Genomic DNA, 24063 nt, shown 5'->3' with positions numbered 1-24063 from the left:
TCTTTTTCTTTTCCGTCTTTAAGGATATATAAAAATATAGCATAGATAAGTGTAATACGAACCCCGTGAAGAGGTGGAACGTCGTGATTGGTCGGAACATAAGTGTGACTCGGGGGCGTGCATCGAAGACAACTGCGTCTCAATGTAGGCCGCTGGCGGGATCCTTGGCACCGCAATGCGAAGCGAAGTTCCTCGCCCATCTCCGAACAGAGCGATTGCTATGCGCAGAGAAAAAGAATGGGAGAGTATTATACAGACGAAATGAGAAATCAGCAATTGAAAGACAAGTGAGCAAAGTCAAGATGGCCATCTTTTTGGATTTCGCGGAATTTCGCGTTTGGGTTGGGGGGGCGACGAAAATAAATTAATTGCATGCAGGGGAAAGTGACTGCGCCAAAAGGATGTGAAAGCGAAACGACCAACTTGTTTGGTTTTACCTGTTTATCTTCAATAATTGAAATGGAACTTAAATTATTATTATGGCTACTCATCGGTTGTACCTTCTCCTGCTGGGCGTTGCGTTTCGAATTCCAGCAGAACTCCAAAATGGCAACGACGATGGCCATTGCCAAACCGCACAGTAGGACAACAAACACTCCACCTGTTACGTGGTTGCGAGTTTCCCAAATGACAAATCGTTCGTATCGTCAGAGGAATGCGGGCACGAAATTCGGTTGAAACGGAAACGGACGAACGATCGGACGTCCGGGAGATAGATGGATAGAAAACAAGGAACCAGACAATCGATTGTTAGTTTAAAAAAACAAACAAAACAAAACAAAGGGGAAATGGTAATTGGCAAAAGGAAAAAGTGTTGAAAGAGAAGGGATGTTCTTTTATTTTCAAATAGAAGAAGAGACTGACCGATATTTTCAACGCCCAAGGCACTTGCTTTTGACTCTTTATTCTTATCGTCTCGGTTGCAAACGTCTCCAGTGTCTTTCCACCACTAATTGTTGGTTTCATTGAAAAATTAAAAAAACAGACAAACAAAGGATTAATTTACGTATTAATTAAGGTAATGAGCGAGTTGTGAATAAACGTGGGGATTCACGGCACTTATTCGTATCATAAAAAGAAATCGTTTTATTGCCAACTTATGGCAATTTAAAAACAAATTGAAAAATAAAGAAATCGTGAAAAGCCGCATCGCTCCTTAATAATACCTTGTTGTAAAGCAGGTGAATGGAACCTTTCTCTTGCAGTTCCAAAATGGCCAATGATATTCTATCCCGCCAAGGGGAGCCTGTTAGTTGCCCAAAACAAGAGAAAACGTAAAACGTTTTGAATGAAAATGACTTTAGTGACATGCCAAACAATCGAGTCGGCTTCATTTTTTTGTTTAAAGCCATCAAATCAATCAATGACAAAAACATAACAATTAAGATAAAAATGAGGCGTATATAGATTAGGGACAGACCTTTCGGTGTCCCAATGCCGTAGCCTTTCGAGTCGAGAAGACCGCCAATCTGGGTCAAGTTGCAATTGCGTTGGACGACGTAGTCGAGCGTGGTGGACTCCATCAGGAAAGCGAAATTGCCTTCCATGACGCGTTTGGTGCCTTCCTCGTAAGTCGAGACGAAGACGGACGGTTTTTTGCTCTCCATGTAGCGCCACATTTTCTGATACGTCTCGATACGAGAATCCTGATTACAAATTCGACATCATCAAAACACCGATTGGTACAGCATTCTTCTTCTTTTTTTTTAATCTTAAAAGCTATACACACAAAAAAACATCCAACATTCCCGGACGTTCAAGGTCCACGTCTGTCGTTTAGAAGGCCATTGGGGGTGAAAACAAGAAATAAGAAAAGGGAAAACGATTCAAAAGAGTCTCACTCTGGCCGTCGTTTCATTTCTTTTTTCTTTTGTCGACTTGCGAAGAAGAAAAAATGAAATGACTCGGCAAAGAAGTGATGCGTCAGTGAAAACTGGGTTATCCCTTAAAAGGTCATCATTTTCAACAAACATTTTATAGCTTTTGATGTAACAAAAGAAGAAGGAAAGCAGTTGGACGGGCTTGAGTGCTCATCCGTTCGGATGAGACCGGTCCTGCCCTTGAGATCAGGTGATATTTACACACACAAAGAGAGAAAACAAATTAAAAAAATAAGCAGTAAAAGTTTCCCATACAGCGTGATGCCCATTTTAATGAAGCCTACCACCATAGAAAGACGAGCAAAGTCGTGAAAAAACCCAAAACAAAACATAAAAAAACCCAAAGAGAAAGTGAAAGGGTTGTGAAAAAACAAAACAAAATGGAATGGTATAATTAATGGAAATATTAAGTTAAAACACATACTCGAAAGAAAGTCATGGTGGATCCTGCGTCGAGCGTGCCGTAAGAAATTTCGCTCTGGTCGGCCAAATCCTCGACCGAGTCGATAGGCGCAATCATTCGTTCAACGGTGAGGAAGGCCGCCAGATTGGCCGTGTACGATGAGATAATGATCAGCGTGAAGAACCACCAAATACCGCCGACAATCCTCGTTGATGCCGCCTGTTTAGTCACGCACGACACGCGACCGAGGCCAACGAAGAATCAAAGTAACACGACTATTAGCGTCATTTTTTGTGAGCTTATACGATTATGAGATATTATTTAGTTTTGCGTCAGCATGGTTTGTCCGGTTTGTTGTGGATGGTTAGGGGGGATGATGGATGAGGAATTCTTCTTTTGCCATTTCTTAACGCATTCATTTTTTATTTTTTTTTTGATTTCTGGTTTTTGTCGGAATCTTTAAAAATTCGAAAATTGCGCAAATCGTTTCAAAGCTGCCACCGAGAAAGACACGCACTGCGTTTCACCGCTAAACACAAACATACAGAGAGAAAGAAAATGAAGGAGGAGAGAGGGACTAGACGGGGAGTGAAAGTTTTAGTTTAAAAAAAAATATATATATTTAAATAAATACAAAGAAGAAGAGGCTGAAAGAATCCCCACGCTTCCTGACTTTCATGCGTCGCTCCCAGTTTAGGGACCGAAATAAAGAAACATCACGTATAAGCAACACAACGCACGACACAAAACACGAACGCAAACAAACGGGAGAACACGAGAAAATGGTCGATGTATTAAGAAATTCGAAAGTTAAGAAAAAGAAATGAAAAAAAAGGAATAAAAAAAAAATTATTGATTCACAACGATCACCAACAAAGGCCACTATTGATATTCAACAAGCCAATGGAATTCGTCAGAAATATGCATTATTTAAATGAGGCAGTGGGCATCAAAGATAGGGGATGGATTAAGCGGGTTACCAAGTCAATCCCGACGGCTCGTATTGCAAATTGAAAACATTTGCGGTTAAAGCGGAACTGCCAGTGTATATGAAAATGTGGTGGGAAATTCAAGCAAATGGACATAATCTACAGCTGCACATACTCGCCTAGACAGGTGACTTTTGTTAGGTACTTTTTTTTTTGTGGTTTAAAAAAAAAATGGCTTTTTGGTCTTTCTTGGTGACAGGTGGAACGACTTGGGCCAATTTGCGTACTGGCCACTAAAGCATACAAGTCTATTGGCTCAAAAAAAACAACAGAAGAAGAACGCGATGGGGTTCGAACAGCAGTTGGGGTCAATTTTGGGATTGAAAGTAGATATCAATTAAGAATAACGAAATGTTAAGAAAAGGTAAGTAGATATAGGGTAGGTCTAGCTTGGAATTTGTACGCACTAACTCAAACGAATTACTGCCAAGATGGTTTCGCGTGAAACAATCTTGTCTTGATGAATGAACAGGACAATTTCTCATATCCACTCAGTTTGTTACAGACTATAGCAATGGATTACATCTCTTTAAATGAATGAAGTTTGTTTGGTGTAAATCGTACGAGAACTAGGTATAGGTGAGGTTTGATCAACTCAACGCAAATATAAAAAAAAAGAAGGAAATGAAAAGAAAGAAAATGAAATGATTGAAAACAGAATTTGAAAAAGAAAGAAAACTGATGGAAATGCCCGTGAAGAAAAGAAAAACAATCATGAACGGAGCGGCCAATGAACATATGAGCCAGCGAGAATTGGGTCCTTTGCAGATTCAAAAGAATACCTTGGGATTGAGATCGGATCCTTGTTGCATCAAGGTGCCAATGGTAAACCAGAAGCTGTTGGCCAGCGAGAAATCGTTACTACTGGCCAAGGCGGCATGCTCGCTATCGAACAATGCATCTGTATTGTGTGGCTGTTGCAGAGTCTGGTCGATACAGCCAATGCTGCCGGACGCGTAATGATGGCCGTGATGGCACCGGCTGCCTAACCCGCTGCCGTTCACGTTATCGTGCCATTCGTAAGGCGTGAAACGCGCTACCACCCACATGGAGAGCGAGACGAGGACGTAGGCCAGCAACAAGAAGAGCCAAATTTCCACAGCCAGCGGATTCATAAAGGAAAACAACCGCGTCGGAGTCGGCGTCGGAACCTGATCACATTTGCATACAACTTGTTTTTTGTTTTTTGTTTGTCTCATTTAAAATTTCAGTTTGGTTTTAACCGTGTGGATTCTGATTAAACGCATTTTGCATCCCCCCTCCCCCTTAAAAAAAAAAATATTAGGATGGATGCATATAAACCTTATGTTTAGCTATAAAAGAAAAGTGAGGACCAGTCGTCGTCTTGGGGGCAGCTTTTGAAACGTTCCATTTCGGATATTAGAAGCAATGGCAATATTTCTATTTTCGCAGACTGATGTTGCGATGGTTGGAGAGATTGGCATTTAAAAGGACAAAAAAAGAAAGGGACAGGAATTGAAGCGGTAGGCTGCGTGAAAGAGGGTGGTGTGGTTTGTCGTTTGTAGACCTTCGGATTGAGTCCCGATCCTTGACGAAGAAACGTTCCCGTAATGAACCAGAAGCTGTTGGAGATGGAGAACTGATTCTCGACGACGTCGCTGTCGCTGTTGCACGGGTGAGGATTGTTCCACTCGTAGGGCGAGAAGCGCGCCATAACAAACAGAGTGAAACTGACCAGGATGTAGGCGGCCATGACGTACAACCAAATCTCCACCGCCAGTGGATTCATAAAGGAAAAGAGACGAGTCGGCTGACTGGTCGGGATCTATTCACGGCACCCATTCATTATGTTTTAATTGCTCTTCATTGTTTTGTTTTCTAAGGCTCTACTGTGTTTGGTCTCTTCTTGAATGGGGGACATAACAAAAGGGAATTAGTAGAAACATACAAATTAGAATTTTCGTTCTTCTTCGAGATGGAGTTTGTGTTTCGAATGAAAAGACCCGTAATGAGCCACATGGAAGACTATCCCCGCTGTGGTCCCACCCGTGTTCGTCTTTATTCGTTCAACCAGCTTTTTTTTTTTTGAAAAGAAACTTTCACTTTTGCGTTTTGTTGACTTGTTTGAAGACATCCAGAAAAAGTTCGGTGAAGGCGAACCGGAGAAGATAAAAAAAAGATTTTTTTGTTTTCATGTTTACGAGCTCTACAGTGCGAAGGCCATCCAGCAATCAAAAGACAGGCCGAAATATTCAAATGTCACTATGAAAACGGATGACATCAGCGGCAGGTTTTCTTGTTTCTCCTTTCCCTATTGATTGTCTTCGGACCGTTCACGAAGCAAATACTCTGCCCTATTCGTTTTATTGACGTATATTACTCAGACGACTAGCTACTAAGATTTTTTGTGTCGATAGCTAGACGCTGAAATGTCGATAGGTTTGCTAAACCGTTTTTTTTTTATGATTGCTAGTAAAAAAATTGAGAAATAGAGACGAGTGATGGCTCGCAAACCCTGGGAAACGACGCTACTTTCTTAGTTGTGAAATCGAAAATGATGTCGTCAAAGTATCAATTGACGGGGCTTTAAAAATGAAAAAAAAAAAAACGTATTTTGATCGTAAAAGAAAAATGGAAGGATAAACCGACCTTAAACAAGATGCTTATGCCAAGGTTCATAAACGGCTTGGTAAAGTCAATCACCATCTCTCGAGCGTAGTTGATTGTCATCGATCCGACGGCCAAATCAGCTTTCTGCAATTGGAATTTGCGTCATTACTTTTGAAAATTCGAACGTGGCCGCAATTATTGGCAGCGTCAAAACAATTGAACGTGGAATGCATTCAAACGAGTGGGGCACCTTCTCGAGAATCTGACGGACAACGCCGTTCCATTCTCCCGTTTCGGGATCGGGAGCTCCATACTTTTTGTCGGGGGCCATTTCGATGACGTAATTGAAACCGACCATTCCTGGAAAATAATAATAATTCAAAAAATACAGGAATTTTCCTTGTGATGAAATCTGTTTGTTGTTCGGATCAAGTCGTGTGTAAATCATTGCGAATTGGGATGGCAATCAAAATAGATACGCAAAACTCATTACCCGCGATGGCTTTAAGTAGGTCAATGCTGAATCCTTCATAGCGGTCGTTACCGGTCAAATTACGTTCCGATCGGCGCATCACGTACGGCATTTCCTGATGTAACGCATCAATCCGGCAAACACAAAGAGTTTCAAAAGAAAAAAAAAAGAAAAGAAGAAAGCATTAGATCAACCGAGACGCTATTCCGCAACACAGGCCGAGCCTTAAAAAAGATTAAAAAAAATATATATCAATCGTTTGCTGATGACGGTTTCAACTCCATCGGAGCGAACGACCATTAAAGAGTGCACAATGGGAGCATTGAAACTTTATTTTTTCTTTGTTAGACACATGATCGAGCAAAACAAACAAGAACATTTTCCCCCTTTATTCCCTTTTTTTTTTGTTGCGTTGATCGATTTAAACCCCAAGGATCTTAATCGCATCAAATTCAAGTTCCCTCCAATAGGCATGTGAGAAGAGAAACCTACGTATATCTACACAAAGTGAGAGTTAAGGAAAGAAAGGGGAACGCAAAACGATCTGTAATTAAGATTTCTCTTCGCGTGATTCTCTTTGTTCCTGACGCAGCTGAGCTTTCTCCCTTTACTCCCTAAAGGAAATGAAGAGCAACTTAACTCCCTAAGAGAAAAGGGACATGATCCGTTCGTCATATACAAACAAAGATCAACGTCATTCCCATTTGTTTCGCTCGGCCGAATTGGAACGCGTCTACAGGTGATTCAAAGACATCGGGCCAATTATAGAAAAAGGCCTTTCCTAATGGATGTAATCCATTCGTCGATGCTCTTTTAACATGTTTTTCTTAATGAATAAAACCAGCCAATTGTCTATAAGGATGATAAGCTAACACCCTTTATGGGGGCGAATGAAATGTGCGTGAACGTATTAGGGCGAAAACGGATCAACGCGTTCAAACGATGTGTATAGTCTACATACCTCGTTAGTCATGACGATAAGAGTGATGTTGGGTGTGCTGCCTTCGTAAAAGGCCACCGGGTCTGTAATGTTGAGTCCCATCTCGGCGTTCCACTCGCCAACTTTGGTAAGGTTCTCACGCTTCAACTTGAGCAGGTCCAGCGTGACATTAGAGCGACGTCCTTCTTTGAAACGGACGGGGCCCGTCAGCCCGACGAATTCCACCTATTATTTCCGGTGAAGCGTTGATTGTCGTTCAATACATCAGGGAGCAATTAATTACCAAACAAAATATAAGGAGGGACAAGACTAATGCTAAGCTATTCATTGCCTGCCCCCCCCAATAGAAACCTATAGCCATAAATAAGAAATGTTCCAGCTACCTTATCAGTAAGCACTACACAGACACGAGCACACGCTGATGTATAGATCAAACGGTATAAATCAAAGGCTATACTATAGCAATCTGCGTTGCAACAATCCATCTATTTTCCCTGTATTTGTATACCGTGTGCCCGTGTTTATGTCTCAAAAAGGAATAGCGACATGTTTTCATATTAGCTGCTACCGTGTTGATGTAATTGAAGAGCGACGATCCGTCATTCCACGGCTGCTCGATATCGCACGAGAGGTTGGCCAGCCGAAGAGCTGTGCCTCGATCCAGGGCGGCCAGGCCGTGAGCTAGCGCCATCACGCTGTCGTAGACCAGAGCTGGTTCTGCCTGTTCATGTACATCGACCAGGAGTGTGACCAAAAGGCACAAAAACAAAACGAAAAGAATGGCGACAAGTAAAAGTTAGCTGTGAAATGATTTAAGTGGAAGAATATAAAGAATGGCACACCTGAATGATGTTTGATTTATTGAGAATACTCTGGCCGACTGGCTGGAATTTCTCCATGTCTCTCAGCTGATTACGTGTGAAATTGCTGTCGGCATCGACGATGCGAAACGCCGAAATGTTGACAAAATTGTATTTGAAATCTTCCAAATCGAACGTTTCCAAATCCTTTGAAAAGAAAGTCACACGAAGAAAAAACGAAATTGATGGCAATTGAAAATAAAACAAACAATGACGTTAACATTGTTCGATTACCGGTGAGGCGAAGAGGTAGTGATACTGATAATCGTTCATTTGTAGTTGTAAGATCTGGCGTGAACAAGTTGGGCCACAAATTGTGTGTTTCAATGTCCAAGCGCACACGTAGTCATCATTATGAAAATCGAAAAAAAAACAAAAACAAAAGAAAGAAAGAAACAGAAGAACAACGATGAATCGCAATGGTGTGTCATTTACATATTTATGCAGCATATATCACTGTCGGGTTCTTTTATTAACATATTTGGCGAGGAGGAAGGTCTTTTTGTCGTGCAAAATTGAGAGTCAAGCCGTTGGAGCACAGCGTCTATGCGCAGATTTATTCATTTATTATGAAGTTGTTGATGGCCGTGTTCCCCCTTTCCCAGTTTAGGTGGATGGTGAAGCGCATGTGTGTATATATATATACGGCGTGGAAAGAAAAGACCGTACAAATCTACGTTGGGCTATTAGCGCCGTCGTAAAGTCAAGAATGTGCACGTTGACGGTCTCTAGTCGTTTTTCATATTTCCCGCTTTCTCTCTCTCTCCTTTCTTTTTCTCACGCAAGGAAAGAAATAGGCGTCAAGGAGATACTCGACATCTCCCCCAAAACTTTATAACAAAAAAGAACACGTCCCCTTTCCTTTGATAATTTGGCTCGCGTTCACGTGATTCGGGTCTTGGCCGAGGGCGTCGTAAAAAAACAACAAAAAAACAAAAAAATCGTCGGTGTGGCGGTCGTGTGGCCGTCACTTGTGCCGGAAACCTCCCCCCAAACTGGAGAAAAAAACAGTCGTGGAACAAAGGGCGTTGGTAACATCCATAACTGCTGGTGTTCTTCGACCTCCCCCTGCCCCCACACACACACGCACACAGCAAAGATGTGAAAGATGCCTCTAGCAAGCCGAGAGAGGGTGGACAAATGTCGTTACAAACAGATTTATGTCGCCGCTTTTTTTTTTGTTTCTTTCTTGTGAGGTTCGCCGGAGAGCAGAAGAATAAACGCACATTGGTATTACAATCATCTGCTATATATAGTCCCCCCCCATCTTATGGTGTCGCCACAATCGAATAGGGAACTTTACTGATTTGTGGGTCTTCGATCTCCATCGGCTTGTATAATAGTCGAAGATGTAGTGTTCCATGAACGGATTCCCCCCTTCTTTTTTTTTTTATGTTTAGGCGACGAAAGGACGTCGTGAGTATAACAAATGAACGGACTTTCTCGGCGGAGCGTTTTGTTTGGTGTGTGGAACAACTTACGGCTCGGAAGAAAGTGTGGACGTGCTCTGTCCGCGTGTCGACGATAATGTTGTTGATGTCTCGTTGCTTGATCTCGCGTAGCACTTGGCGATAAGTGTTCACCGTGCCTTGTCGAATGTGCACCTCCATTTTGCTGGTGGGCGGCGACCGAACCAAGTCCTGCAGTCGTAACAAACCTGACGCAAGACACAACAAAAGGAGAATGCCAAACAAATGTTGCAGTTTGAGTTATTCTTTTCAAATAGGCAATGGCTGACGACGTCTATATGAATAAGAAACACTTGGGGAACGAAACAATTGAGTTCAATGCAGACAGTTTCGCCAAGAAAAAAAAAAGGAGTTGGAGGCAACTGTTGATCCATCGTGAAAAAAAAATTGGATCAACATATTTTCGTTTCATTTTTGGCCGCGCGCTTCTCTATTTGCTTGTTGTATTATATTAAGCGACGGCTACACACTTCACGTATGTGAATGGCGGTGGAGTGATGCCGCAACACATTCCCCCCGTCGATCCAGGCCCAGAGTAAATAAAATAAAACTGCCTTTTCCTTTTTCTATTTCCCTTTTGGATTCTATCGGAAAGAAATGGATTGAGAAACAAAGTGAAGCAAACGTATGTGAAGATATATACTGTGCCTAGACAGTATAAGTAAAAAAGAAAAAGGGAGTAAATAGACCCACATGAAAGATGATGATAGCCGTTCTTTCTGTATATCCAATAAAGGAAACAGGGTTGGGAGCGAGTATATATAGCAAAGAGCACACCGAGCACAGAGAAATCTCATATCGCTTTTGCTGTTATACATAAATCTAAATATATACTCTATATAGTAACATCAGCTAGAAAGAAAATGATTTTTTTTTTGTCTTCCTTCCCGTTTAGCCGGAAGCTCGCCAAAGCATGAAAGGATCTGGATGAGAGAGAGAGAGAGAAAACAGCACAATTCGATCGGAATTATATATAGAGAGAGAGATATGCCTATAGTAATATTATATCGCCTGCGGCACCGGATATTTCACGGCTCTCCGGCCCTCCCTTTTTTTTTTTTTTCATCGGATTTATGCGATATCGGTAGCCACCTCATTCTATCGTACGCCTTCGATATATAAGGAAGTCACGAAAAAAAAAAAAGCTAGACGAAAAACACGTAATAAACGTAACGCAACAAAGTGCATTACGAGCAGACGAGCAGCCCTTAAAAAAAAAAAATCCCAACCAAAAAAAATATATATTTAAGAAAATAAATAAATAAAATAAAAAAAATGATTAGCTGGAGATCCGACTCTTTTTTTCTTGGCGCCATGCCAGATGTGTTATTGTATAGCCCTATTATTATTGGTAGGCAATGAATCGGGACTTTGAGTTAAGTGCTGGCGAACATTTGGCAAATTTCACATCGAACTCTCTCCATCATAACAGCTACTATATTTTATTTATTTTTACTTTTGAAAGGCAATATCTGCAGTGACTATTATTTATCCCCCACCACCAGATTTTCGGACCGCATTTGTCCGACTTTTCTGTCGCATATGGTCTTTTGACAACGACAAAAAAAAATGGCGCAATGTCGGCCAGTTGTCGCCGATTGCGACTATGGAAACTTGTTCGTCATCTCGGGCTGCCCCCCCCCCTTTTTTTTTCATCAAAAGAACTGAAAGGGCACCTTTTCGTACGAACAAAAGCCGGAAAAAAACAAATAAAGCGGGGCAAAACAATATGGCGCAAGTTGACGTGACTCTCTTTTTTATTTTTTTTTTATTGAATTAAAAAAAAAAGGAGAGAGTACACGTCAAATAGGATTTTCTTGAAACTCGTACCGATGTGTATAGACAGAGGCTTGAGTCGCAGGGTGCTGTGCGCAAATCAATACTTATTATCGGCTATATGTTGCCTGGACGTTAGTGATGGAAGAGACCCAGCATATCGTGTGACTATTTTTACTGGAATAAAAGTTATCTAGTCTAAATGTATAGGGACGCTTTATACTTTGCACACAGTCATCAGACAGCGGGCTTTTTACCTCCTTCGTCTTCATAAATGATGGCGACTTTGGTCCAGTTGAGGAAGCGCATCAAGTCCTTGTAGGCTGCGTTGAGCACCTCTTGCGACGGATGCAAATTAATGGAGAGTTCGCTCCGCGCGCTAGTCCGTGACGCCAGGTCCAGTCGAGTCTCTAGGTGCGGAATGTCAAGCGCGTCGCAAATTGACTGGACGTGAGGTCCCAAAACTGGGTCCGATGGCCCGAAAATGGCCTGCACTCCAAAATCAATCTGCTTGCACGCTATCATCAATTTAAAAAAAATATATGTATATATTTATGTTAATATATGAAATTAAATTATTCATCAGTATAAAAAATCAGGGACTTAATAGCCATATTTATTTATCGATGAAACATGAAAATTGGGTTTCACCTTGATCTAGTGAAACAGTTCATTAACATCGCCATGAAAACATGCGGGTATATGATATGTAGAGCGGAACGTGTAATACCTGAGGTGTGTATTATTATCATGAAATCAAGATCTACTCCACGTGCGTTCAAGGTTTTCACGCCCTTTTTGAACGCATCAATAATCATATAGCGTTTCGATCTTGTTACATAGACAATTTGGGCCATCCATTCGACCGAAATCTACACAACTATTTCTCAATTTCTTTTTTTTGTTGTTAAAAACAAGGTTGATGATGCTTGAAAATAAAAGAGAAATCAAGTGGCCATCCTCAAGGTTGTCGACGCAATTAAAATGTTTGGAAGCACCGTCAAAAAGAAAGAACTTCTGAATGTTCTGGGGGCTGACCATCAGCCGGCCTTGGCTCGTGAAAGTGACGAATAGTTTGGAGGTCACCAAGTTTAAACTAGACGCTATGTGATGAGAGAGTTTCTTCTTCAATAATGAGCTTAGAAAATTCGTATTGCCATCATTAGAAACAAGGCCACCAGTTCTTTAATTTTTCTACCTCATCTTTTCTTGTCCTTCTTGAGCTGAACTTATCGTACAACTGTGGCCTTTAAAAAAAAACGGGCCATTGTCAAAGTTCACGATCGTATCCGTTTCTTTTTATGATCGATGACGAGTAAACGTATATCAGATCTTTGTGTCCCTCCGTTCATTCTCCGTTTTTATTCTTCGTTACGTGCCCGTGCTTTCCTCTTCATTTCCTTCCTTTCGATGTCCTATCGTATACAGAGAACCCTTGCATAGAAAGGAGTTTCTTGATCCTTATTGACGTCTCACAATGGAACACCGATCATCTTTTTTCTCTTCTCACAAAACTGAGATTTGTCATTGCAAAGTGTCCAGGGTCGATAGGCAAAAGTTACTATCGAAAAGTTCTTTTTATCTTCATTAACTGCAGAATTGCGCGCTATTTCTCTGTTATATACATCATCTTTCCGGCTGGATGTTGAATCAAAGAAACTTGTCTGACTGGCATGCGGCGAATAACTATATTTATATAGGCGATTTATGGCGTTCAAGGTGCTTTATACACGGCCATTGTTGTGCCACGCTTCCGTTTTATTCGGTCAAAAAGAGGGTCATCACATCTTCTATGAAAACAGCGTGGCACATCATTTTCGCCGATATTGCACAAGGATTCGTTCACTTGGTCGCATCCATTCACGCCCTCCTCAATTGTTACACGGACTGTACGAGCCATTGCATGTCAATGGAAAGTGATCTCTGCCGGTCGCAATGCGTCAGATCAATCATCTCTCATATATACGAATTAGCCTTTCGCTTTTATTGGCTTTTCGACCTTATGTACTAGCTCTTATGTAAAATCGATCTGTTTCAATGAATTTTGTTCTTATATTATAAGCATATCAAATAAAATGCATGCGATTATTTATTTGGTGGCGTTGTTAGATGAATAGCACCAAAAATATTGGGTCAAACAAAAGCTCTGTTGCCAGTCTGCCTTTCATATATTTTTATTCGTCTCCCCTCCTCCCTTTTTAATATTAAAATCGCGTATTTATAGCATCGCCTGGTGCATATCGCCATCAAGTCTGGCTTTGTTACAGCTTAGACATCTTCATTAAGAATTCCAAGAAAGAAAACAAAAAAGCGGAAATAGAATAAAGAATGAATGACGTAATAGCTCTCATTAAAGCGACAGGCACCAAAGCCTGCACACAAAAAAAGGCCGTTAATCAACTTTGTCACTTCGTTCATCTTTGAAAAAAAAACAACAAAAAAACAACAAATTTTGTGTATAATTAATGCTTTCTTATAATTTGTAGCTTCTCAGCCGTGGAAATAAATGACGAAATGGGGTGCGGACTTTATACTATCCCCCCCCACCTGATTCTATACAACCCCCAACGAACGAGTTTTGCGTGATGGGTGGGCGTGCGTGCTCAAGCGTAGACAATTTTTGGGGATCCACTGCGCAACGATACATTTGATTGTCTCTGGAACGCAGAGTGTGGCGCCGCTTTCAAGGATCCAATCTGATCTCCACACACACACACACATTTTAAGACACTAGCGTTAAAAAAAAAAAAAAAATGCGAACGAACGATGGATGTAAAAAAAAATCAAGTGGTCGTGTAACGGAAAAGAATATCACGTTAAAAAAAATAATAAAAAGAAGGAAGAAACGGATCAAAATATCTGAAAAAGAAAAGAGAAAGTTGTTGCCCTATAATATCATTAAATAAGATTTTTTTTTTTTTTATTTAAGGTGAATGTGGCTACGTGCAGGCGTGTTCGTGAGAGTCCCTCAATCGAAAAAAACAAAACAAAGAAGAGAATTGACTCGGACTTGTGTCCAGTTTCCCCGATAAAAGGTCCCATCGTCTCTCAGGGCCGATGAATCCGGGACCTGATCTGTTTTCCCTTTATTTTTTTTAATTTTTTTTTATGATTCCGGGATTTTGTTGAGGACTACGTGCGTCTATGGACCTTTCGTTGTGTGACAGGGTAGAAACATTTTTTTATTTTAAACAGAAAAACAAAATGTTATATACACTGCCTCTTTCTATTCTGTTTCTTGACACGTTTTATAGATACAGGCCGAGAAGAATAAGAACATCTACGACGCGGCTATCGGAATCGGAGTGGACAAAGAACATCGAGACGTAACAAAAAAAAAAAAAAAAGGGATTTAATGCGAAAGAAAGAAATGTCTTTGTTTCTGTGTTTGTCGACACATCTCTTTCTCGTTTGTTTACAGAGTCTTATGGCCGATTGACAATTTCGTTTTTCGATTATCCGACATGTCCTGATGTCTTGCACTCTCGTTCGCTATCAAGGACATACTGGATTTACTTGTTTCCAATATCGTCCGGATAAAAAGAAAAAAAAAAGAACGCACTAAAGAAATATCGTGCGTGACAGCGTTCAGTTAAGTGTGGAGTGAGATGTTTGCAGTATTAGCGTATATTAAACATATGGCTATATACCGTTTTGGCCGACATCATCGACATTTTGAGTTCACTTCAGCTCTTTAGAAACGTGTGATAATGATTTTTAAAAAACGCTGGATGAATATTTGGCTAGATCCTTTATCTTCTTAGCCCCTTCTTCTTTTCATCCTCACATTGAGATGCGTCTATTGATTAATCAAAGGAATTATAAGAAGCCCAACACGCCGAGAAAGTATATAGACGAAGGAATGACGATTATTATATAGATATGTACGTTATAGAATGAATAAACATTTATTTATTTTTCTTATTGCCGTCTGATGATTTACTTCTTAAAGATCCTAGAAAATGTGGAGGAAAAAAAAAGGCTGCGAGCGGAGAGCGTGAGAATGATGACATACGTGCGTTGTGTATGTGCTGCCTCTCACTTTTCTACTTCGTGATGATTGGAGAAAGTGGTGGCTCTCTCGACAGATGACTATTTTTACTGCTGTATACTCTCCAGACACACACCATTTGGTATTCGAGTGAAAGGCCGCAAAAAGAGGAAAAGGAGAGCCGAAATGGTTTAAGTATAAAATTGTGCATCAATGGGATATTCATTTTTGTTTGTCGCTTTGAGGCTGGCCCTAGGGTGGAACACGGCCAGTCGATAAAAGATTTCTTTCTTTTTTTTTGAAATCTGGAGTATTATTATTATTTTTTTAACGCGAAGTGATTTGTGGCCTTTTGGCGAGAGAAAGAAAAATTAAAATTAAACATGGACTTCCACAAACGATTCCGTATAGTGCGGTCCTTTCAGTCACAGTGTCTATAGTGCTACATATATACAAACTGTAAAGAAACAGTTTGTGAAAGCGTCTTTCTTTTCCGATGCTGTTAACACAACACCAGGACATATAAACGTAGGCATCACACGGACTGGAGGCAAACTGATGCCAATAAATACAAACGGGAAACACCTGGGCTATATATGCAAATGCAATGCTGTAATTTACGGATAGTATGTTTAAGGATCGATTTAGCCCTTTGATCATTTTGCAGAAGAATAGATGATACAAAAAAAAACGTAATAAAAATTTAGAAATATAAACGAATGTTGTAGCATAACAGCCATTTAATATGCAAAACAGAAAATGAACAACTTTTTTTTTTCATTTTTACGGATGGGCATTCAAAAGGGTATGGATCGTCATGACCTAAAAAAAAAAAAGGGAAGCCAACTAACTTTGATCCCTTGTATAGGTAGAGACACCCACATGGTTCTCCGTATTATTCGAATAGCGAACGAGACTTTTGCTGGTTGCCTAATTTATGGCACACACCTTTCTCTGTTTTCTCCTCGTCGTTCGGATTCTAATTTTTTTTTTTTCGGGCATGATGCCGTTGGCGTTCCATCACTCACATTCAATGTACGGAGTAGTTTGGACAGCAGAGAAAGAAGAGAGTGTCATATATAGCTAGTTTCTCTATAGACTCTCTTTTAGCCCTCCGTTCGGGCAATCATCATTATATTTCTTGCTTAAATATCGTGACTATACTTTCACGCTACAGGATCGCACCCGTGTCTATATATAAGGATTAAATATTCATTTATTATCATTTCTTTTTCTTTTGCCTCTTCCTGTTTCATGAATTTGTGCAGTCATTAACCACGTTCACATGACTGGACGGGAGGGTCGTGAGATTCGTTTAATTAATTATGTATATCCCGCTGCTGTAAAGTCCCTGGCTATATTCAGTTTGAATCTTGTAACAATTTTTTTCGCTGATGAATCGTTGACTATACGCAAACACGTGAGGAATTGAATGATGGACAATCTATATATGAGAGCTTATATATATCACGTATATATAGCTGTCATTAGCGATGCCGGACGAAAGGTGACTGTTGATAGTAAATAAATGGGAGTCTATTATAATAGCTATTTGAAGGATTTCAAAGAATTCAGACGATCCGTGTCGCATATTGTTGAGGAAAATGTTTTATTTTCACTACTGGATATGATGGCGCTGCGTTTCAAGGAGACCATATATAAGAAGGAAATGAAATGTTATTCAGATTTCATGTATTTATTTATTTTTTTGGCAATCATGCATTTCCGGTCCGATTCAACAGGGCCTTCTCGGTATGCAAATCTCCCTTCAAAAAATTTCTTTTTTCGAGATACTGTACAAAAAAAAGGAAAATTTCTATTTTGATTGATTGTGACGGATATATACGTTACAGTACATAACGGTATAGCTCTAAACTTAATAACTTATTGCAAAAAAAAAAAAAAAATATGCAGTGTCCCCCTTTTTTTATTTGGCATTTTTTTTCTCAATATTGTGATCACCGTGAACGAACCTTTTGTTTGACCGAAAGAGAAGGGAAACAAACGGTTTGACATGTCCCGCGCTTTCGATTGTGTCTCTTTAGTGTGTCTGTGTAGGCCTTGTTTTCTATTGGCTACCTGGAGAAGATAAAGCCAAACACGACACAGACATGGCAAAACTCAAAGAGAGAGAGAGAGAGAGCGACAATCAACGCATTCATTAAAAAAAAAATCGTAAGAGAATCGTTCATGGCTACACATGTGCTTTTAAGCAATGGTCAAGCAATGGCCGTTGAAAGAACATTTTTTCGAGGTAAATCCCCGACTGCTTTTTTTTTATGTCAATAGAGAAAATAGGTGTGGAGACGAAGACTGAACGTGACTATAGTATTTATGCAAATTAGTTCTTGGCCACTGGTGTAACAAAGAAAGACAATTTCCTTTTTCCAGACATTTATATTTGTTCCTTTCTCTTTCGTTTTTGTCAGACGGCGTTTTAAACGAGCCACGATAGGACAGTAGAGATGAATGGCCGGAGAAATTTAATTTTTTTTTTACGTTGCCGCTTTACGTAATATGCTTTAAAAAAGCAAAAATGGCTATATACAAAAATTTGAATGAAATGATCGCAAAGAGAAATTTGCCGGGCACGCACACGTCATTGGCTTATCCTTTTTTTTTTTTAATTCCTGCTTTTTAACCCACACGATTTCACCGAGCGTAAAGTGCATTATTTTCGCCAAATGGAACAGCATAAGTTATTATAATATAGGCACAGAAACGAAGAAAGAGAACTCGGGGAAATGTCATTCGTCATGGGATCGACGAGCTGTGGAGTTTGTATTTCAATGTTTCCCCCACATTTCGCCAATAATTGCGTGCGAGTTCCGCTCTCTCTCTTTGACAAGCGCACTTCATAAGCCGTATCTGATGTCAAAATTTGGCGTAATGTAGGACCGAAGAGGATCGTATATACGTTATAGTTTGATGTTTTCCATCTATGCTTATTAACGTCACTCTCTGTTGTTAGCTTTTATTTGTTTACATCGCTGTTGTTTTGTATGGAACAGTGGCGTGGATTGTGGAGCGATGCGGATTGAAATTGGGGTTGATATTACGGAGAAATTGTACCTTTTTTGGACGTTCGAAAGCTGTCGTCTCTCGGCACGTACTGGATGTCGTACACCAGCGTCGTGTTGGGTAAAATGGTGCGTTCACGATTCAACCGGTAGACGGCGTACTTGAAGGCCAATTCAGCGCTGCCATCCTTCTGGTCCTCTCGGAAAATACCACCTGTCATTCCATTTTTTTGTTTGTTGTATTGACATTTACACGTGTAAAAAGGGTGGAGAAAAAGAAAGCACATCATTAGCATTTTGCTGCGAAAAAAAAAAAAAAATCAAATAAAATAGACACACAGAAATGTCTAAAAACAGATGGTGAAAATGTGATATGGCTTCGGTTACAACCACCCGCTGTCGATAGTTTTTGTGTTGTCTTGTAATGAAGCTTCTATTCCGTACATGGATCAAATGAATAATTTATGAATCGATTGACTTGAGCAGTTGTATCAATCTGTGTGTCCTCTTTTTTTTTTTTTTTTTTTCTAGCTGTTTTTGAGCCTCGTTTTGTTTTAGTTAGCTTTTCCCTTTTTGAAAAAAAATGAGCTATGGAAAGTTTTTGAGATAACAGGCAGATGGCCAACGAAGTTTTGAATATCAAATTTTTTTCGTTTTAAAACCAGTGGGTTTAATACGCCAATTGGATTTTTACAACAACTTCTTCAGAAATTGACGTATAAAAAAAAACTTGGTCGTTACAAAACGCTAAAGTTAAGAAATCGCCAGTTTTTAAAAGGGCGTCATATAAAAAAAAAATGTTGAATGCGATCCGCTTCGTTTAGTTGGCCGACAACGCGTCGTTAACCTATTACTAAAAAGAAAATACGTTGCCAGGGTAACATTATGTAGTCCAACCTGAACGACCAATGCGGAATCGTATACCCTACGTCTTTTAAAGAAATCAAATGGGGATCATCAAAGTAAAATGGAGTGATATAAAAGCCTATGTATACAGTTGAACAGAATCGGTTGCGTCATCCGAGCGTGGGTTAACCTACAATTCCAGTTAAGTTAAAAGTCTCGTTTAGCCTCGTACTCAATTCGAGTGTGACTGTCTGCTGTTTTCTTAAATGACCAAGGATATTAGCGAAAAAGAACTTGTCTCATCGGCCCATTTTAAACGTAAATATACTCGTTTCCCTTCAAGGTGAAGAGTTCGGGTATTTTCTTGCTCCAATTTTGATGGGCATTAAAATTTTAGCAGCGTGTGCCCTACTATCTCAGATTTTTACTTTCATTCACCGCTTTATGTTGCTACATGAAGAAGAGAAGTTTGTTCTTGTGTGTACACGTGATTTCGCATAATTTTCCTTGTAAAGTTTCTGCTGATAGAACTTCTGCTCTTTTGTTTACGCATGCGGCGCGATAAGTTTTATTTGAATATCTACTTAAAAAGACGGTGCTCAATCAAATGCAAAAAGAGCCTGAAAACAGAAAGTTGCTGAATTCTATATGTGCACAAGAAGTTTTGCATGAATTCGTCGAGGGCTATTGTGTGTATATACTTTTACGATTCTTTTGTTTGTTTCGTGTTTATTATTGTTGAACGGAATGATGAGTTCTGATATAAAATTATTTATTGCAGCTTCATTACTTTTTTTTTGGGGGGGGGGGATTAAGGAGGTTTATTCCTGAGATAACTTCAATCTTTTGCTGACAATTCAAAATTTAGCTGAGGTGGCAAAAACCTCTTGATTCTGAGATAACAAAGGCAAACGCTGCTGCCAAGTGGAGTAGGTCTAAATAGTTATGACGTAACACGGTTACACGAACAAGCCAAATCAAAGTTTACTGTTTCTTTTCTACGAAATCCATTATATATGGTGTCATTTGACACAATTCCCTTTCTGAGAATAGTTTTTATTTAAAAACAAAACAAAAAAAAAAAAAAATGGCGTAAATCGAAAACAAGTACAACGGGCAGATCGGTGACCTGCTCAGCTATTAGCGAGGTCTTTGCTCCTTACAGAAAAAAAAAAGGAAAGAGATTGGATTAAAGTCGAAGGTGTGCCAAGTGAATGTCTGGCTTTCACTCAAAATAGACCCATTACTACAGTTTCATTTTTTTTGTTTCTAATGCGGTACACTCTGTAACCGCTGAATTGCTTTAAACACGACGAGCCCATTTATATATATCACATCACACTGGGCGATTCGCAGTTCTTTCTCTGGATTTGAAAGATGTCTTTCAAAATGTAGTGACTTTTAATATAACGATGAAGTCATTTGGTCGTATTAGAATTCTCACATTTTAACTAGTTACAGTTAGGCAGGTATCAGACAAGTAGAACTGAACATGTCTGTTTGAACCTGTATAGCTGGAACTGAAGACTGGACTTTCCTTATCGAATACAACGATCACATCAGGCGGGTCTTATAAAACAAGGCAATTCAACTTAAAAAAAATACGAATAAAATCAAGATTAACGAAAAGCTGAAAACGTAACAAATTTAGAGGAAAAGAACGACATCAGCAGTGCAGGCCAAAACTATACATTTTACATTTAAGGGAGGAGTGGGAATCCCCAGATTTTTCAGTGCTGTTGTACCGCCACGTCAGTTCTTCGATCGGTCGTTGTGGCGCATAGTGCAGACAAAAATCGAAAAACGACATATTTTTTAAAAAATTTTATTAAACCCACACCCAGTAACTAGCGAGAGAGTTTGTCCCCCCAAAAAATATGTGTTCTCATTGTTTTTCCATGGCTTCTCGCTAATAAGATGATGTATATAACGTAACCTTACAACTGAACGTACACAACGTTTCAATGGCTTGGGTCGCCACAGTATATAGAGAGGCATATATATATACATATCTGCTCTAAACATGTAACTATTGACAGCAAGTCGCCTTGTACAAGCGAGCCTACGTACATGTAGACCGAATTGGGCCAATGAGCCTTTACGTTGGGGGGAACATGGACGTCCATATCTGCTGACATAGACTTTTAATAATCCTTTTCTGATTTTTTTTTTTTTATTGCGTTTGATTCTTTTTGGGATGGCAGCACACTATGCTCCTCATACATATATGGTCTCTATATAAATCTAGCCTTTCCTTTGAAGACTGTAGCTATAATAATGCAGATGCTTGATGAAATCAATGGTTGGCTATAACAAAACTGAGGTGATGAATAGATTATTTTCTATCGATCCCAATTTTTTCTTTCCGCATTGGAGGCCCGGCGGGTCGAAGATCGACACGTTTCAATCTCGATGAACCACAACTCTTGTGCGTGGGTACACGATGTGAATAGCTCGCAAATGATGTGCGGCCGACTGCTATCGATGATAGCGTCCGCGTCTTCCATTGAACGTGTATGCCTAATAATATTCTATAGCTCCATCCGCTTCTGGTGTTTCTAAAATCTCCTTGGTTACAACCTTTACCGCCATCTATAGTCGCATTTTTCTTATACTTTCTCTCACGATTTTTCCTCGTTGAATCATCACAGCAAACTCAAAGTTATACTTATAGTCTTCTTAAAGGCTGATTTTCCCAGCGCGTCTTACGTACTACATCATTTTATAAAACTAAACATCAAGTTCCTTTTATGCGCCGAGCGATGGTTACAACTATGTTTCAGGAATGGCATACAACATTATAATAATCCTTAACGATACAGCATAAAGGAACATACACGGTAGCCTGTCAGCAGCGTTAAGGTTTCCTACAAGCTGAGGAGGATTGAGTACATTACGGCACAACCTAGCCTATGTGTGCGTTATAGATCGTATGTCTATACACTCTCAGTTGTCTGTAACCAGCCAACGCATTATTTTTATTGCTTTTTATGCACAAAAGGTCAAAATACATTTCAAGTCGATCACTTTGGTGCCATCTTCTTCGATTTTACACGTTCGTATTCGTAAATTGAGATGTTGGACAGCTGGAAGAGGTCTACCACACTCACCTGAACTGTATATGTACAATTGTACATGTATATACTCTCTCCTTATTGGATGAAAAGTATTTCTTTTGGCTATTCTCTGTGTAGCTCTTGATGGTAGTCTTTTGAGGGGGGGAGAGCACTAATCGGATTGGTCCCGTATTCCTCCTATACATACAGTCTTTTTTCTTCTTTAAAAAAAATATATATTCCTTGAAATCGTGAATCTATTTCACTTCATCGTCGTTCAAGTCAAAATGGACATAGATTGAAAGTAGTTCCATTCGTAACAAAACGATGCCTTCTGTTGCCCTTAAATATATGGATAACACAGCCTTATAACCTTTATAACTGGGCAAAAGATTGTTTAATGTTATAACGTAATATGAAACGGATATAAGAGATCGCTGTTCTTCACGCTATTACCTTGGGTAGAATGTAAACTTATCTACCAGGATGCCTTACTAAATCAAAGGATGTTGCGCAACACGAAAGGAGGATTAAAACAAAGACACACAAAAATGAATGATATGTCCAATAAAGAAATAATGAAGCTATAAGTAATGGAAGCAATGTAGAATGCACATAAAAGAAGGCAAACCACAACAACAAAATGCCTCCAGCCATGAAGGAACTCCCGAAAGAAAAAGAATCATTTTCCTGTCCCTTAATGTTTATGCCACTTAAATCCATCGTATAACAACGAAATTCCCCCGGCCAATTGTTAATAACCGTTTCTATACTGATTAATCGAAATGCTTCTTTTGCTTCTACCTATCGATTTTGAAAGCACAAGAAAACGAAAAAAAAAAAGAAATTGCGTTGGCTGTTGAATCGTTTTGAATTCCCGTTTTTCGTACCTATTCGAATGACGGGCGGAAGCGCCGAGACGCACTGGATGAGGAAGGCGATGGCTAAGAGGCAGGTGAAAGAGCGGCTGTTCCATCTCGGCGGCCGAGCAGACGAGGCCAAATAGGGCGACAAGCGGATATCACCTGCCCGGAAGGTTTCTTTTAGAGTTCCGCTAGTTGTCGTTTGAGCGGACGACGTCGACGGAAGGAGCCATTTCCACTTTTCTCGCTTCCTCACTGCTGCCGCGGCCATGGCGCTCAATGCATCGAGTTCGCTCGTCCCGGCCTCGCACTCCGATCGTTTTTTTACCTGGCTCGTTTTGATCGCCGTGTCTTAGACAGTGCGATAAAAACTTGCCCTGATGGCACAAAGATTTAAAAAAAAAAAGGTCGTCAACGACCGGCTTTTCCCGAACGTCCCGAACAACAACGCCCCCGCACACGGACGTGAAAATGCAGCAAATTGGAGATCAAATAGTAGACAAACTATTTTTTGTTTAGTGGCCGTCAGCAAATCGATGAATGACAATGAACAGGAACATCAATTGTCTTTTTTTTGTTTGTTTTTTAAGAGTTCAGTGACGCGGATCGAATGGAACGGCCGCTGTGCAACACAATCCAGACTTTGTTCAACTTTTTGCGCAAAGGGAAATATGTACAGTCCAAATTTTGATCTAATTTTATATGGGGGTGGGGTGTGGAAAAAGAAGAGGAACTACCTTGTAGATCAACACATTTGGAAATGTTAAGGGTAAATGTTAAGAGCTACTACCCCCCAAACAAAACAAAAAAAGATCGGGAGTTGAAACAGCACTGCTCCTATCGATGAGGCAGCCCGTAAGCGACTGGCTTCCGATGGCTACGATTCCTAGCGATCCCACCCATCCGGCAGTGGGATACACATAAGGG

General features: G+C 40.0%; 1 protein-coding gene and 1 long non-coding RNA gene across 2 annotated transcripts in view; one reads left to right on the top strand and one right to left on the bottom strand.

The window, feature by feature from the left end:
* The window catches only part of LOC116915606 (glutamate receptor ionotropic, kainate 2), a 24665-nt gene extending 602 nt beyond the window's left edge, over nucleotides 1-24063 (bottom strand). Inside the window, exons 1-18 of the mRNA XM_045170336.1 lie at nucleotides 23164-24063; nucleotides 18424-18585; nucleotides 11618-11878; nucleotides 9597-9772; nucleotides 8350-8403; nucleotides 8098-8262; nucleotides 7824-7976; nucleotides 7277-7480; nucleotides 6337-6430; nucleotides 6094-6203; nucleotides 5883-5987; nucleotides 4801-5058; nucleotides 2305-2502; nucleotides 1421-1646; nucleotides 1167-1246; nucleotides 865-949; nucleotides 501-601; nucleotides 63-218 (exon numbers count right to left, since the gene is read on the bottom strand). Of these exons, the coding sequence (XP_045026271.1) occupies nucleotides 63-218; nucleotides 501-601; nucleotides 865-949; nucleotides 1167-1246; nucleotides 1421-1646; nucleotides 2305-2502; nucleotides 4801-5058; nucleotides 5883-5987; nucleotides 6094-6203; nucleotides 6337-6430; nucleotides 7277-7480; nucleotides 7824-7976; nucleotides 8098-8262; nucleotides 8350-8403; nucleotides 9597-9772; nucleotides 11618-11878; nucleotides 18424-18585; nucleotides 23164-23407 (2832 nt within the window). The 5' untranslated portion in view covers nucleotides 23408-24063. The remainder of the gene's footprint in view (nucleotides 1-62; nucleotides 219-500; nucleotides 602-864; nucleotides 950-1166; nucleotides 1247-1420; nucleotides 1647-2304; nucleotides 2503-4800; nucleotides 5059-5882; nucleotides 5988-6093; nucleotides 6204-6336; nucleotides 6431-7276; nucleotides 7481-7823; nucleotides 7977-8097; nucleotides 8263-8349; nucleotides 8404-9596; nucleotides 9773-11617; nucleotides 11879-18423; nucleotides 18586-23163) is intronic.
* On the top strand, nucleotides 14392-15284 carry LOC116915726. The gene is made up of 2 exons (XR_004390252.2): nucleotides 14392-14528; nucleotides 14615-15284. It is a non-coding gene; the product is annotated as an uncharacterized LOC116915726 (long non-coding RNA).

Source organism: Daphnia magna, linkage group LG2 (genome assembly GCF_020631705.1).
Source record: "Daphnia magna isolate NIES linkage group LG2, ASM2063170v1.1, whole genome shotgun sequence".
NCBI lineage: Eukaryota > Metazoa > Arthropoda > Branchiopoda > Diplostraca > Daphniidae > Daphnia > Daphnia magna.
Note: the sequence above shows the minus strand (reverse complement) of the source record. Positions and strands in the feature narration are given on the sequence as shown.